Source organism: Dromiciops gliroides, chromosome 3 (genome assembly GCF_019393635.1).
Source record: "Dromiciops gliroides isolate mDroGli1 chromosome 3, mDroGli1.pri, whole genome shotgun sequence".
Lineage (NCBI taxonomy): Eukaryota > Metazoa > Chordata > Mammalia > Microbiotheria > Microbiotheriidae > Dromiciops > Dromiciops gliroides.
In genome coordinates, this window is record NC_057863.1 from 31,038,654 (window position 1) to 31,055,603 (window position 16,950).

At 38.9% G+C, this 16,950-nt stretch overlaps 1 protein-coding gene across 5 annotated transcripts in view; it reads left to right on the forward strand.

Moving 5' to 3' along the window:
• Positions 1 to 16,950, forward strand: part of MYNN (myoneurin) — a 38,022-nt gene that overhangs the window by 9,699 nt on the left and 11,373 nt on the right. For 4 of the 5 annotated variants that reach the window (XM_043991507.1, XM_043991504.1, XM_043991505.1 and 1 more), the window contains 4 exons: positions 658 to 817; positions 3,707 to 3,885; positions 4,870 to 4,953; positions 5,682 to 5,768. In XM_043991507.1, the coding sequence (XP_043847442.1) occupies positions 658 to 817; positions 3,707 to 3,885; positions 4,870 to 4,953; positions 5,682 to 5,768 (510 nt within the window). The remainder of the gene's footprint in view (positions 1 to 657; positions 818 to 3,706; positions 3,886 to 4,869; positions 4,954 to 5,681; positions 5,769 to 16,950) is intronic. The other variant, XM_043991508.1, reaches the window with a different exon arrangement.

A 16,950-nucleotide genomic window follows, 5' to 3' on the forward strand; every position in this document is an offset into this window, starting at 1 on the left:
AAGTTACTTTTTCCTTAGGTGCTGATGATTTGCTGTTTGAAATCTGCATATTATATACAGAAAAAATGGAAAGTATAAAATTGTTGAAATATTGTTAAATGTGTATTTCATGATTTTCATGGTTTATTACTGATGCCCAGAATACACACATAATATACTAATTCTATAACTTCTCCGAATTAAAAGTTAGCTGTTCAATTTGGTTCTTAGCCTGCTAGTTATGAAAGAAGCAAAGATTTTGAGGCTGTTATAAAGGCCTTCTACAAATTTCTCTGACCTATTTCATTTGCCAAAGCTTCTCTCAGTCTACTTCTCCCTTTAGCTTGTTCAGCTTCTAGGGCTTTACTACTGTTTTCTTTGGAGTAAACCAGTGCTTGCCTTTCCTTTCTCTACATCCCTTTATCCTGCTGGTACTTGTACTGATGAATATTCACATTGCTATTTTCATGTATGTTGAATTCAGTAATTCTGAGACATAGACTTGTCCCTCAATCTTTTCATCTAATGAATCTGGAGAAAGGTCTGGTTGCTTTTTAGGCACATCCTCTGTACTGATAACTAGGGAAATGAAGAACTTGTTTACCTTTTTGTATTAAGCAGGTACAATAGAAGATTTCCTTTTAAATCTGAATGCTTTCTTTTATTGTTGTTTTTTAGGGGAGAAGCCATATAGGTGTGAGCTCTGTGACAAAGGTTTTGCTCAGAAGTGCCAGCTAGTTTTTCATAGTCGCATGCATCATGGTGAAGAAAAGCCCTATAAGTGTGATGTATGCAATTTACAGTTTGCAACTTCTAGCAATCTCAAGATTCATGCTAGGTAAGAAAAATCAATACAGGGTAGCTATCAGTGTTATTGGACATAGACTGTTTGGGGAGCTGTGGTTCACATCTGGATTCCAATCTAGACATCGACTTCATGACAGTTTCTCCAGTGTATCCATCTGAACAAATGGTCAAATGCCCAATCCCCCTCTACTAGGTCATTGTGAGGACACATGAGATAATAAGAACAGGTAAATTCAGGGTGCTCTTGTTCTTAGAGGGATATGGATAGTGCTTTGAGACTTTACATCTTTTTTTATGGACCATTCAAACTGAGTCTTTTATTCAGTCTGTTTTTCCTTCCTTCCCCTACAGCACGTAGAACCTGCAACATAGTAGGTGCTTAATAAATGTCTTGACCGACAGTGACAAAGGAGGACTTCTGACATAGCATGAGTATTTCCTAGCTATTGACATAGTTAACTGAAGCTTCCACAAAAGGAGAGTTTTTTTTGGAAAGGAGGATAATGGTCTCCAATTTCTGCTGCCATTAATCTTGATCAGCTAGTAGGCCATGAAGGGGTGAAGTGGCACACCAGTTGAGTTGTCCTCATTCCTGAGTTGGTCACTAGGCAGCACTCCCAGGTCCTCTTGGGCGAGACAATCAAATATTGCTCTGAAGAGTAAATCGTCGTGAGAATTAATTGCCAATTGAGAGGCTGCATTTTGATGTTTATTAGTAGCTGATGGGACGTAAAATTTTTTTTATTGCCTTCAAGCGTTTATTCATTTGCTCATCCATCCAATTATTTATTTGATCACTTATGTATTTATTTTTTATCTAGCTCTTTATTTCCCCGGTCTTAATGGTGTTTTATTTTTTTCCAGTTAAATGTAAAGATAGTTTTCAACTCTTTTTGTTTAAAGGAACTAAAAAAAAATTATGCTTCACTCTGTATTCAGACACCATCAGTTCTTTCTCTGGAGATGGACTGCATTTTTCATAAGTCCTTCAACATTTGTTTTTATAAGATTTCCAATTTCAAATTTTTCTCCCTCCCCTCATCCTCCCCTAGACAGCAGGTAATGTGATATAGGTTTTTTATATATATGTATATATATGAAATAACATTAAACATATTTCTGCATTAGTCATGTTATAAGAGAAGAATCAGAGCAAAAAAGAAAAACAACAGCACCAAAAACAAAAGAAATAGTATGGTTAAATCAGCATCCATATTCCACAGTTCTTTTTTTTTTTCCTTCTGGATTTGGAGAGCCTTTTCCATCATGAGTCCTTTGGAACTTTCTTGTACTGTTGTATTGGTGAGAAGAATCTAGTCCATAACAGTAGATCAACACAAAATGTTGATGATACTGTGTACAATGTTCTTTTGGTTCTGCTTATCTCATGCAAGTCCTTCCAGGTTTCTCTGAACTCTTCCTGCTCATTGTTTCTTACAGCACAGTAGAATTCCATTACATTCATATACCACAACTTGTTCAGCCATTCCCCAATTGATGGGCAGCCACTCAATTTCCAGTTCCTTGCCACCACAAAAAGAGCAGCTATAAATATTTTTGTACATGTGGGTCCTTTTCCCTTTTTTATGATCTCTTTGGGGAAAAGACCCAAAAGTGGTATTGCTGGGTCAAAGGGTATACACAGCTTTATAGCCCTTTGGGCATAATTCCAAATTGCCCTCCAGAATGGTTGGATCAATTCACAGCTCCACCAACAATGCATTAGTGCTCCAATTTTTCTAGTTTCTCCAACATTTATTATTTTCCTTTTCTTTCATCTGATAGGTGTCAGGTGGTACCTCAGAGTTGTTTTAATTTGCATCTTTCCAATCAATGGTGATTTAGAGCATTTTTTCATATGGCAATAGATAGCTTTGATTTCTTCATCAGAAAACTTGCCTGTTCATATCCTTTGATCTCAACATTTGTTTTTATAAGATTTTGAGTTCCAAATTTTTGTCCCTCATTCCCTCCCTTCCTCCCTCCCCAAGACAGAAAGCAATCTGATATAGGTTATTTATGTACAATCACATTAAACATATTTCTGTATTAGTCATGTGAAAAAAGAAGCAGAACAAAAGGGAAAAAACCTCAAAAAGGAAAAAAAAACAAAAAAGAAGTAGAAACAGTCTGGTTCAATCTGCATTCAGATTCCGCAGTTCTTTTTTCTGGATGTGGAGAGCATTTTCCATTATAAGTCCTTTGGAATTGTCTTAGATCAGACATAAATTTTATTTCTATATTTAATTCCCGCATTCATGTGCGCACAGCGTCACATAGTGTAGTTGATAGAGAGCCAGCCTTGGAGCCTGGAAGACTTGGAATCCAGTCCTGCCAGCCCCAGGACCCTGGGAAGTCATTACATGTCCCAGTGTTCTAGGCTGCTTTTGGAACCCACAAGCTTCAGAGAAGGTGCCAGTCTCCATTGATAAAGGTATTTTCCTCACCTGGGAGTTCCCTATTACTGTGGAACCCCTGGTCCAGAGCTCCTGATACACCCACACATATATTGATGTTGTACATACTATACATGGAAAGCAATGAGAAACGGGTTTATCAAGTATACAGCCTAAGCAAAGCAAGCACCATAGAATGAGGATGGCTAACCTGACTCCATATGTGGGGTTTGGGACCTTTACACTAAGAAGCCACTTGAGCGGTGCAGATTTCTGGTAACAGGACTTTTAATTTTAACTGTCATGAAAATGTTGGGCAGAGTTTTATCTTTTTCCAACCAGTACTGAAGCCACTGGAATATGGCTTCTCTTTAGAAACGCGTACCAGTCAAATGAAAGCCAATTTTGGCAACCTCTTGACCTTTGAAGCTGCTTTGGAAGCTTAACCAGGCCAGAAGGCCAGTGTCCCAGGGCTGGGCCCAAACCCTGTGCTGGTCTCTAACTGTGCATTTCTTTGTTGTCAGAAAACATAGTGGAGAAAAGCCATATGTATGTGACAGGTGTGGACAGAGATTTGCTCAGGCCAGCACGCTGACTTACCATGTTCGTCGGCACACCGGAGAAAAGCCTTATGTGTGTGATACATGTGGGAAAGCGTTTGCAGTGTCTAGTTCCCTCATAACTCACTCTCGGAAACATACAGGTGAGAATTGGATGGAAAAGTGATGTTTGAAGGAGAGGGAGCCTTGAACCAGAGGAAGGAGGAGGAGGGGAATGGGAGTAGAGAGATCAAGGCAGTGGCTCTGGGCAGAGGTGGAGACTGGTCCTGTACTAGAGGGTGGAGTGTAGACACCCAAAAAGCATTCATTCAGGTGTACACTTAAACATAAAAGCCAGATTCATCTTGGGGTCCGTTGTCTCAATAATAGGTACACGGTATTAGTTTGTCATACAACCTATAAACTGAAAAAAAATCTGTAACAGTGATGATGAGTTGATTTTTTTTTAACCCAACTTGGAATGTCAACTTATATAATTTATCTTGAATCTTACAAAGAAGGTCCTTCACATTCATAGCATTTAATTTGAAATGTTTTGCAGGGTTGCTTTCTGTAGTACTGTTTGTAATGAGTCTTAATTATGTAGTCTTATTCTCTTCTGTGGATAACCTTATTTCTAGGGCTGCTGCTTTTAATGGTTGATAAATGTAAATGAACTTTTAAAATTACATAAAAATCAAATTTAGAGGGGGCAGCTAGGTGGTGCAGTGGATAGAGCACCGGCCCTGGAGTCAGGAGTACCTGAATTCAAATCCGGCCTCAGACACTTAACACTTACTAGCTGTGTGACCCTGGGCAAGTCACTTAACCCCAATTGCCTCACTAAAAAAAAAAAAATCAAATTTAGAGCAAACTTAGGAACAACTTGTTTCTACCAAAGTTTATAGAAATGAAACTTTATATGGAAACAATCAGCTTCTATGAAACATATAAACATATACTAGTTACTAACATTCATGAGGTTGGATCACTAAAAATAAATACTTGCATACCTCTAAAATATTTTATGAGATTAGAGGTTTTGATTGAAATGTTATTATAGAATAGTTTATTTGAGGTAATCTGTAACTGACACAATATTTTACTGGTATAGTACACCACCTCGCTATCTTTTATTTTTCATCTAGGTGAAAAACCATACATATGTGGTATTTGTGGGAAAAGTTTTATTTCCTCAGGAGAACTCAACAAACACTTTCGATCCCATACAGGTCTGTGTTTAGGGAGAATGTATTATTCTTTGTTCTCTCTTTCTATAATTTCTTTTGATGTCAGTTTTAACCCAACTTTTGGTACAAAGAGTTGTAAAAATAGACTTTAAAGAGACATACTCATGTTATCATAAGCAGTTAAAATTAAATTACAATGAATATTGACTGCTGTAAAGGGTGAAATCAGTAAACCAATGAAAACAACACTGATGGTTGTTGTTTTTATTACCTGAGAATGGCTCCTTCCTTAGTACTAAGTCTAGGAAGTGCCTGATAACATTCTCCATTTGCTCATTTGTTTGACTTTAAACAGTAAGCCTACCCCCAATGCCCTTCCTTATTTAAATAGAACTTATGTATAATATTGGCAAGTAAGGACATTTTCTAACTAGTAAAAAATATCACTTTGTAGTATTATTACTTTGTTGAATCAAAATTTATGGAAGGAAAACGAGGAGAAATTTTGTGGTATTTGAAGATATTTAAGTCATTTTCCTTTTAGAAGAAAGGAGTTCCTATATGTTTTAAAATCAGACTTTGTGGAACTTTTTTGTTGTTTTAGAATTGGAAATATTTTATATATATATATATATTTATAATTATATTCAAGAGCAGTATAATATTTAATCATATTAAGTTCATATACGTGTTGATACATATATTTTTGCTTCAGCTATCAACCTATAGAAATGCTGGGATTTTTAAACTAAACTTTTTTTTCACCCCAGGGGAAAGACCATTTATCTGTGAATTATGTGGAAATTCCTATACCGATATAAAAAATTTAAAGAAGCACAAAACAAAAGTCCATTCTGGTAAGTTCTGAATGCCATATTGACATATTTATGCCCAAAGGAAATAATTTCATTATTCTCTAGGTTTGCTCCTGCCTTGAAGACTTGAGATTTATGAAGTGGCTAATGTTGAAGTCAGTGCTCCTTAGTGTGGAAATGGGAGGGTTGGCAGATGTGGCCATCCTCTTCCAGCCCCTCCTAAGGGGGTGAGGCTCACCTTGGGCTCTCAGGCCGAGCCAGCAGGGCCCAAGCCAGAGCACATTCTCCTGGACTGTGGAGGCTGCAGATCTGGTGTCAGCCTCAGGCTCTTTACCCCACTAAGGCTGCTCTGTGAGTGTGTGTATATGTTTGTGAGACAGTACCGGTAGAGAATGGATCAGAGTTCAAATAGAAGAGTCCAGCTTCTACCTCTCCCAGGGGCCCTCCTGAAACTACCCAGAAAAGGGTCACCTGCATTAGTTTGAAGATGGCTAATGAAGAAGTACTGCCTGTCTCCCCAGACAGCGTATTCCACTGTTGTGTGTCTCATTAAAGTTTTTTTTTTCAGTTAACAAGAATTCTTTCCCTTCTTTACCATAGCCTTGTAACAAATATGCATAATAAAACAAAATAAAATAAATTCCCATATTGGCCATGTCCAAAAAATGTATGTCTCATTCTTGAATGCCTTTAGTTTTTAAGTCAAGCCTAAATGAGAAGACCTGACCTACTTAATTTTTAAAAATACATTTTTGGTTGTTTGTTTTTATATCTCCTGTAGTTTGTCCTACATCCCACTTCAGTCCCTCCTGAAGAGCCGTCCTTTATGATAAAACGTTCTTTTAAAAGAGGAAGGAAAAAATCCCATAAAACTAGCCAACACTTTAAAAAGTTCTGGGATTATGTGTCGTATTCTGTACCCACGGCTCTGCAGAGAAACAAGAACACAACGTTGTTGATACTGAGTATAATGTTCTGGTTCTAGCAAAGTCTTTTAAACAGGGATAGTTGGGAGGAGGAGTATCAAATAAAGCCTAAGCCTGGGTTTGGGGCAGACGGGACAGTGACGAGAGAGACAAGGCAGAGCTCCCTTGTTCTTTTTTTTTTTTTTTTTTGTGGGGCAATGGGGTTTAAGTGATTTGCCCAGGGTCACACAGCTAGTAAGTGTCAAGTGTCTGAGGCTGGATTTGAACTCAGGTATTCTTGAATCCAGGGCCGGTGCTCTATCCACTGCGCCACCTAGCCGCCCCGCTCCCTTGTTCTAATTGGATTCTGTTCTTTCTGCCAAGGAGAGGGATCTTTGGAATGAAAAGGAGGAAATAGAATTGGCAGGTTTTTTGTTTGTTTTTTGAAGCAGAGGTGGCAGTTTGGACCTGTAGCAATAACTGTCCTTCAGCTTGCAGTATTAAAGAGTTACTTAGGGGTACTGATAGGGTGAGTAACTTGCCTAGGGTCACACAGCTGGTATGTGGTAATGGTGGAATTTGAACTCAAGCTCTTCTGATTCTAAGTCTAGCTCTGTATTCACTGTGCCACACTGCTTCCCAGAGGGAATCGATACTCACAGTAAAGAGATGCTGAGAGCTTTGTTTTTAACATGTTTATTTTTTGAAGATGTCCCTCTTCTTTCCCTACCCCCCAAACCATCATTTGTTAGAGTTTTATTTTTAAGAGGGGCAAAAAAAGTAAAAAAACAAACAGCATGGGGCAGCTAGGTGGCACAGCAGATAAAGCACCGGCCCTGGATTCAGGAGAATCTGAGTTCAAATCCGGCCTCAGACATTTGACACTTACTAGCTGTGTGATCTTGGGCAAGTCACTTAATCCTCACTGCCCCACCAAAAAAAACCCCAAAACAAACAGCATGCCAGCCAAATTTTACCCCTAGTCTCCTATTTTGGCAAAGAAGAGAGGAAGCTGATTTTGCTCTACTTTCTGTAGATAGTCTGTCTAGATTTTAGCAAACAGATTGAAAGATGCGGGCTAGGATAATCAAATAAATTGGATTCACAATTGGTTGAATAGCTAGACTTTCAGGAGTTCACCATAAGGATGAATTTAGAATGAAGTCTCTAGGGCAGTGTCCCAGAGAGTAGTTCTTCATCTTGTGTTTTTTAAATTAATTGTGTTTGCACAGGTTTTGGCAGTAAGCATTTCTTTCTTTTTTTTTTTTTTTTAGTGAGGCAATAGGGGTTAAGTGACTTGCCCAGGGTCACACAGCTAGTAAGTGTCAAGTGTCTGAGGCTGGATTTGAACTCAGGTCCTCCTGACTCCAGGACCGGTGCTCTATCCACTGCGCCACCTAGCTGCCCCTAAGCATTTATTATTAATATTAATGTTACATATCAGTAAAGGATTGATCACGTGTCTCCCAAACTTATGGTCTCAGGCCAAGTGGCAGAGAAAGAGTGTGCCCAGAGAGAGCTCGTGGCTTTTTCCAAGAGTTTTTCTCCTCTTTTGATAGTCATTATACATCTATCAAAGCTAATTGGTTAGCATCATCTAATTCCATTGGTTGACATAACTCGAGGGTGGTCTATGTTAAAATGAACTCCACAGATGACATAAGGGAGAAGAAAGTAAAAGACCCTTGCTGAAGGGCAAAGGTGAAGTCCACTATCTAGATGAGCTAGACAAAAGAATCTATCTCCATTTATTTTATTCCCTTGGGTTTGTCCTAGATCAAGGAGAACAGGACTTTCTGGAGTGGGGAGGAGGTGGGGAGGGGGAGAGAAAGCACTGAGAAGCTGATTTCTGGATCCCTCCTAAGAAATCCATTATTAATAATTATTTTCTTACAGTTTTCTGTTTTAACATTTTCATAAGTGGCTTGGATAAAGGAATTGATAACATGCTATGAGATTTGCAGATGCACATTGGGTATCAGATTAAGATGATCCCCAAAGATCTTAACAGCTTACAACTTTAATATCTAATGAAATGAAATTGGATAGGAATAAATTTATAGTCTTACAGTTGGCTTGAAATATCAAATTCATAAAATGTAGGCAAAAGCATGTGAAAAAGATTTGGGAGTTTTGGTGAACCCTAAGACTGATATAAACAAACTGTGTGATATTCAAAAAACCTTATTTGAACTTAGGCTCCTTCGAGAGGGGCAGGAAGGTGATGGCCAGACTTCATCCAGGATATTGTGTTTCACTAGGGACACCACATTTTAAGTGCCCAATGATAGGCTTAACCCAAGTTTGGAGGGTTTTATTACCCATGGTCTGGTTGCTTGTTGATTATTTGGCCATGGAAAGCCCTGTAACAAAAAGAAAATTCAAGTGGCCCACATTCTTTTGTTATTCTCTTATTCTTTAGCAGTGATGGCTAATGCTAGAAAAAGGAGGGAGAAGGTGTAAATGTTCTGTGAACATTAGCTGGGGTGTTCTGATGTGAGATCCTTGTTTTTTGAGCACTGCCTCAACACACTAGTAGAGGAACTGATTTCTGCCAATCTTGACTTAGCAGCAGGCAAAGTCAGAAGACAAAAGCAAGTTGCAGCTAAATGGAGGGATGTTGGGGCAGCTAGGTGGCGCAGTGCATAGAGCACCAGCCCTGGATTCAGGAGGACCTGAGTTCAAATCCGGCCTCAGACACTTGATACTTACTAGCTTTGTGACCCTGGGCAAGTCACTTAACCCTCATTGCTGCCCCCCCCCCCCCAATGATGGAAAATACAACTGCAGTAAGGAAGAGGTCATATATTTATACACCATACAGAAACCTCGTGTATTATTCTCTGGATTCTGGTGTTCTAGGTATTTTTGTTTGTCATAGTCTTCTAGGAGACCTAGGATCTTAAGCCTGCCTTCAAGATCAACAGTTCTGGCTTTTATAGAGATCATTTTTTTTTTTTAAGTGACTTGCCCAGGGTCACACAGCTAGTGTTAAATGTCTGAGGCCGGATTTGAACTCAGGTACTCCTGACTCCAGGGCCGGTGCTCTAATCCATTGCGCCACCTAGCTGCCCCGAGATCATATGTTTTTAATGTTGTTACCTTTTCCTTCTCTTCTGCAAGATTTTGTTCTACTTCACTATTTTTTATTCCAAATCTATTTCTTTACTTCTTTGGGGAAATTTTCTACCATGGGTTAGCTCTCTCTTATTTTTATAGTCTTCTTCTTTGAGTTTTTAATTACTGCATTGAGATTTCTAACTTCTGATTCATATTAATTTCTTTATGAATTTAATTTCTCTCTGGAACTACTCTGGAATTTCTCATTGGTCCATTTTCTTTTGGTATTTTACAGGATTCTCTGTTTCATCAGGCGTTGGTTCAGTTTGTTTTAAAATATTTTAAAAGTTTTGTAATTTCTCTGTGAGTTTAGTGCTGATCCTGCTTTTTAAAGGAGTCCCTATTAATAAACATACACAAAACACACTATTATTTGTATATAGAAACTCCTATGGATTTCTGTTGGATTTTCTTTCCCTTGAAATAATCGGTGTGCTAGTCTTTTTTTCCCTTTCTTCCGTTTATTACCCCATCACTCACTTTCAGCCTCTACCTCTTTTGCTGGTGGGTATGCCCTCAAGCCTTGACTGCAAAGCTGCCTTAGCCACCTTCCCCATTGGGGACTTTAGGCTTCACTGAGTTTGGTCCCTTTTAGTAGCCTCTGAGATGACAGGACTAGCTAGCTCCAGATGGAATTTAGTCTTATTTTTTCTTCAGGCCCAGCACAGCCACTCACTTCAGTTCCTTATCCTCGTACCTCCCTTAACTCTTATTCTTTCCTTCTCTGGATTCACTGAATCAGCTACTGTTGCTTTTTTGGAGGATACCTACAGGGTATAAGTGCCAACCATAAGGATGCAGTTCTCCAGGAAAGAAGTAGCTTGAGGGTAGAGTTTGGGTTTTTTCCATATAGGATATAGAAAACTTCTTTTCTTACCAGTTTTTCCAGGAGGTCTGACCTAAAACTTAAAATTTAATTTTATAGTCATGCTTGGGTCTGGATCTCTCAGGAGACATTACTACTTTCAAAAGGGGCAAGTATAAATCTGCTCAGTCAGGAATTTAAGGTCAGTGATGAAAAAGAAATGATTGGCCTTTTTAAAAAACCCAAAACCTTAGATTTGATGCGCACATATACATACGTGGTTCCCTCTTTTTTTTTTTTTTTAAAGTGAGGCAATAGGGGTTAAGTCACTTGCCCAAGGTCACACAGCTAGTAAGTGTTAAGTGTCTGAGGCCGGATTTGAACTCAGGTACTCCTGACTCCAGGACTGGTGCTCTATCCACTGCGCCACCTAGCTGCCCCTTCCTCTTTTTTTTTTAACTAAAATTATACAGTGTTTTCTGTATATTTATATCTGTACATATATACACATATGTACAGATATTATTATACAGACATTCATTTATATAATGTGTAGCAATCAATTTATGTTCTTTTAAGAGCTGCTTAGTAAAAATTATTTCTAAGCAAGAAGAATGATCATTTCTACTTTTCCTTACATTTTGAATCTAGACCAGTTTAACAGAAAACAAAATGAAATTTCTGTAACAAAACAAACTGAGCAAGCAGGGATTTTTTAGAGTTTTTACCTAGGGACATGATTTGATCTTACATTTACCAGCAGGGGTTTTGCATCCAAAGCAAAGTTAAATTATATACATATATACATACATGCTCACATATATTTATAACATACAGGTAGCACAGTTATTGATTTATAAAAGGGTAATGCAGTAAAGTCTTTTAATATCCCTTTCTGGGTAATAGCTGAGGATAGGTGACCACAGACTTTCAAATAAAGTGACTACTTTGTCTAGTGCTTTTCTTATAGGATAGAAAAGACTGTTGATAAACATTTCCATAATTATCTTAGAAAAGCTTGAATATCAACCCTTCTTCTTCATTATCTTATGCTATTGAAAACTGAATATGAAAGAAAGAATAGAACAAGCTACCCCCTGTACTTTTATTAAAGTGAAATAATGATTACAGTAGATTAGGCTAGATGGGTCTAGAATATGAGAGGAGGGCTTTATTTAATGACATCTTGAAATAAGTCAGATTAAGTGGGAGGCTTTTCTTAACTCATTACCTCAGTGTCTATTTTTGAGACCTGGAATGTAGAACTCAACTTGTCACCAGAATTGAAAAGTTAAAATCATGTAGAAGAGATTACACAAGGTTTATTTTAATTCTTCATGTAATAGGTTGTGTTGCATTTGTGCGAAAGATTGGCAGACAAGTACAGAAGCTAAAAAAGTACCCATCTGGCACAGTGACAGTGATGGTCATGATCAGCCAATAATAGCACAAAAAATGAAATGGATTATATCTTTACTGATAGGAAGTGTCTCAGTGCTTAGGTGGGAGTCATTCCGGTTTTATCTTTTTGTTCAGTTAGACCACTGACTTGGAGCAAAGATAGAAATACAAAGCTAGAAGGAAAAAGTAGGAATGAGAAAATGATGTGGCATACACTTAAAACAAGTTATTTAAAGAATGTCTATGTCAATTATAATTTCTTATAGAAAGTTAAGTGATATAAAACAGTTGTCATAAAAAAGATACCAAAAGAACCAAAAAACACTTTAGCAAGAACTTGACTTATTTGCTAAATGACAGCCAAGGACACCACCAATTTAGCCGGTAAGTTTGTTTGTAAAATCTTACGAAAAAGTAGAAGATTGTGATCATCAGTGTCTCATAAAACAGTAAGAAGCAGTTGAAGGAAAACCAGATTAAAGAAAACTAGATGACAGCCCCAATTAATAAAAGCCATTCTAAGGACATTTGAGGATGAAATAGGACAATGAAGAGAAAAGATGGAAAAAAATCTGCAGGGTATTTTTATAATATTGTAATCAAGGAATAATGGCAGAAGCTGAATGAAAGATGCTATCAAAGATATATGTGATTGAGGGCAGCCAGAAGGCGCAGTGGATAAAGCACTAGCCCTGGATTCAGGAGGACCTGAGTTCAAATCTAGCCTCAGACACTTGGCACTTAGTAGCTGTGTGACCCTGGGTAAGTCACTTAACCCTCAATGCCCCGCAAAAGAAAAAGAAAAAAAATAAAGACATGTGATTAAAAAATAAAAGTCTGGTTGTGTGGCAAAAGCAAGGACTTAACCTGCCTTCTCATTCTCCATTGGTGTTCTCAGGATGTCAGTGTCAAGAAAAGCTTCCCTATTGGGCCCTTTTTTAAAGACCTTAATAAAAGTTGCACAGAATTGTTAGGCATAGATATGGCGTACTCTGTATTACTGGAGGATTACGCGTGGACTTGAGTGCTGATGAGTGTCTCCAGGATGTGGAATGACACAGAGGTTATGCCACATGAGAATTAGGTGAAGCATGTTTAGCTTAAGACCTGATGATTCTTGGGGGCAGCTAGGTGGCGCAGTGGATAGAGCACCGGCCCTGGAGTCAGAAGGACCTGAGTTCAAATCCAGCCTCAGACACTTAACACTTACTAGCTGTGTGACCCTGGGCAAGTCACTTAAGCCCAATTGCCTCACTTAAAAAAAAAAAAAGAAGACCTGATGATTCTTTTCTGGCATTTGAAGGAACGACATAAGAAAGAGGCATCAGACCTGCACTTCTTGGCCACAGAGGATGATGAGTAGAAGTTTCAGTCCAGCTGATCAGACTGGACGTACACATGGCTTCAGGGAATTGATCTTTCTGTGTTGTTCCTAAAACATCTCCTGCTGACAAGTTTCGTTAATGAGTAAAACATTTTTCTTTTCAAATGGATTCGTGCGATCTCCTTAATTTGAATGCTGTGTCCTTTGATACAAATAACCCACCCATCCATTTGCCCATTTAATGTATTGTTCTATAACCATATCCCCTGCCACCCCCAGCTCTAGAAAGAAGTGAAAGAAGGTGCCTTTTCATCTCTATTCTTTGGGACTAAAGGTAGTCATTAGAATTTCACAGTGTTTAGTTGGAGTTACTTCATTTTTGTTGTTCTTTCCATTCATACTGTTATCATTCTGAAGAGTTTTCCTGGTTTAGCCTCACTTTGTGTCAGTTCATATAGGTCTTTCCATGCTTCTTATATTAATAATTTCTTATTGACTTTGTTATTCCTTTTTTTGCTATTCCCCAGTGATTTGTTTCTATGTCTTTGCTACTACAAAGAGTTCTGTTACAACTATTTTGTGGATATAAAAGGTCTTTCTTTTTGCCACTGACTTTTTGGAGGGGGGGCACGGCATATACTTATCAGTGGAATCTCTGGGTCACAGGGTATGGACAGTTGAATTAATTTTTTTGCATAATTCTGAGTTGTTAGAGCAACTCTCAGGGACACAAACAATACATAAGTGTACATGTCCTTCACAATACCCCACCATTGACTATTCTCATAATTTGTTCTCTTTGCCAATTTACTTAGTGTGGTGAAACCCCAGAGTTGTTTTAACTTGCATATCTCATTTTTTGTTTTGTTTTGTTTTGTTTTTGCGGGGCAATGGGGGTTAAGTGACTTGCCCAGGGTCACACAGCTAGTAAGTGTCAAGTGTCTGAGGCCGGATTTGAACTCAGGTACTCCTGAATCCAGGGCCGGTGCTTTATCCACTGCGCCACCTAGCCGCCCCCACATATCTCATTATTAATGACTTTTTACATGGTTGCTGATAGTGTGCACTCCTTTTCAGAAGTGTTTATTCATATCCTTTGACCACTTATTTATTGAAATGGCTTTTGGTCCTATAGATATCTGTGTAGTGTAACGATTGGAATGACGCCACCTGCTGGAGACTTACTGTATAAAAGCTCTGCCGTGAAGTGAAGGTCTCTGAGGGCAAGACCATGCGTCTTTTCTTTGGTGTCAGGAAGTGACAATTGCTTGTGGGAGGAAGAAGGGGGAGCCTGGCGCTCTGACTCGCTCTCTTTCCTGTGGACTCTGGCAGAGAGTGGAGCTAGGAATGCTCTCTCTCCCTTTAATAGATAGGTGAAGCTAGGCCTTTCTCTTTCTCTTCACCAAATTCTTATTCTCCTTAATAAATTGGCTACCACTCATTAGATTTTAGACATACTAGCGAAAATGTTAGCCCTAACAATAGATAACTATCAGAGATATTTGACACAAAGTTTTTTGCCCCCCCCCTATCTGTTTCCTCTGCTATACCAATTGGATTTATTTATGTATTTATTTTTAGTAAGGCAATTGGGGTTAAGTGACTTGCCCAGGGTCACACAGCTAGTAAGTGTTAAGTGTCTAAGGCCGGATTTGAACTCAGGTCCTCCTGAATCCAGGGCCGGTGCTCTATCCACTGCGCCATCTAGCTGCCCCTACTAATTGGATTTTGCTCATGCAAAAGGTTTTTAGTTTCCTATAGTTGAAATTCCATAATTGCCCGTATCCTTTGGGTAAGACTTCACCCCCTACACAGAGCTGCAAAAGCACTTTATCTGATTCTTTTTAAAAAATGTTTTTTACTGTATGATATTGAATATGCAGGCCTGTGATATTCCTTTTCCGTTCTTTGAAGGCTAGATGATATGACAGCATAATAACTGTAATAGTTTGCAAGCTTCTAAAATGTTAATAATAAGTTTATAAGGTACTTTCCTAAAAATAACCAGTAGCCATCAGTTTAGATGGGGAAACTGAGGCTCAGAGAAATCGCTTGTCTGTGACCACACGGTGTAAATGGCAAGAGTAGTAGGAACTTCAGTTGGGGGGACTTGGTTGGAGAGATTCTCTGGTTTTAGACTGACTGGATTTGTCCTGCTGCTACGGCAACCAGCTGGAAATAAACGTCAGGTATCAAAGATCCATTTACTAAGGTTCGATGGCTAGGAAAATAGAGGAGCCCCAGAGTGTTACTGATGAGGATTTAAAGACAAGGTTATTAGGACTTGTTCAGAGGACTCTGTTACACTCTATTTTCTACCCACTGAAACTGAAGAGCTTGGACATAAAAATCACTATGCAGACAAGTGAGAATCTCATAACAATAACAACATGAATAATAAAGTGTGACTATTCATTTCCTTATGGCAAAATACTTTACATGTATTATCTCATTTGGATCTTGCAACAACCCTTTGAGGTCGATGCTATTATGGGCTCCCTTTTACGCACTAGGAAACTAGGACCTGGGGAGATGGTGATTGGTCTTCATGGTCACACCGTATGAGTGTCTTAAGCAGGATTTGAATTCACGTCTTCCCAGGACCACTGCTCTGTTTGCTATACCACAGTGTCTGGAGAAATAATGAATAAGGCAATCTCTGCTCTCAGTGAGCATACAGGTGGGTAGTTACCAAGTACCATGAAATTAGCTGCCACTGCTGAATTGCCAGGAAGAAAAGGGTAACTTGGAAAGTGCTTTGTTGTCGTTTGGTTGTTCTGAGTTGTGCCCAACTTTTTGTGACCCCATTTGAGGTTTCCTTGGCAGAGATCCTGGAGTGGTTTGCCATTTCCTTCTTCAGCTCATTTTATAGATGAGGAAACTGAGGTCAACAGGGTTAAGTGACTTGTCTAGGGTCACACAGCTAGTACATGTCAGAGGCTGGATTTGAATTCAGGAAGATGAGTCTTCCTGGCTCCAGGCCCAGCTGCTTAGAGACCTTGTTAAAGTGGGGAGTTTGGGCTCTTTGGGCCATGGGCTTGCAAGCTATTATAGAAGTATTGCACTGTGCTAAGGAGGAAAACAGTCCCTACCCTTAAACACTTACAGTTTAGTAAGGAACATAGTTAAGTGCTAAATGAATATTGACATACATGCTAGGTATTCCTAAAAGAGATGCTGGGGGCAGCTAGGTGGCGCAGTGGATAAAGCACCATCCCTGGATTCAGGAGGACCTGAGTTCAAATCTGGCCTCAGACACTTGACACTAGCTGTGTGACCCTGGGTAAGTAACTTAACCCCCACTGCCTCGCAAAAAAAAAAAAGAGATGCCACAAGATCATGGTATAACAACACTGAAAATCAGCTAACTTTCATAGGTTGCTTTAAGGTTTGCTAAATGCTTTACACGTTACCCCATTTGATCCTTAAAACAACCTTGGGATGTGGGTGCTATGATTAACCCCATTTTATGGATAAGGAAATGGATCGTAATAAATGTCTGGGGCTGGATTTGAATTTAGCTCTTCCTGACTCCAAGAATGGGGAGCACTCAGATGAAAAAGCCACTTAGGGAGAAAGAAGAGCAGGAGCAAAAGCATGGAAGAGAAGAGGTAGATTAATTTTGGGGGCAGTGAGTAGAACTCTGAAATAAAGGCTTATTTTGTTTTT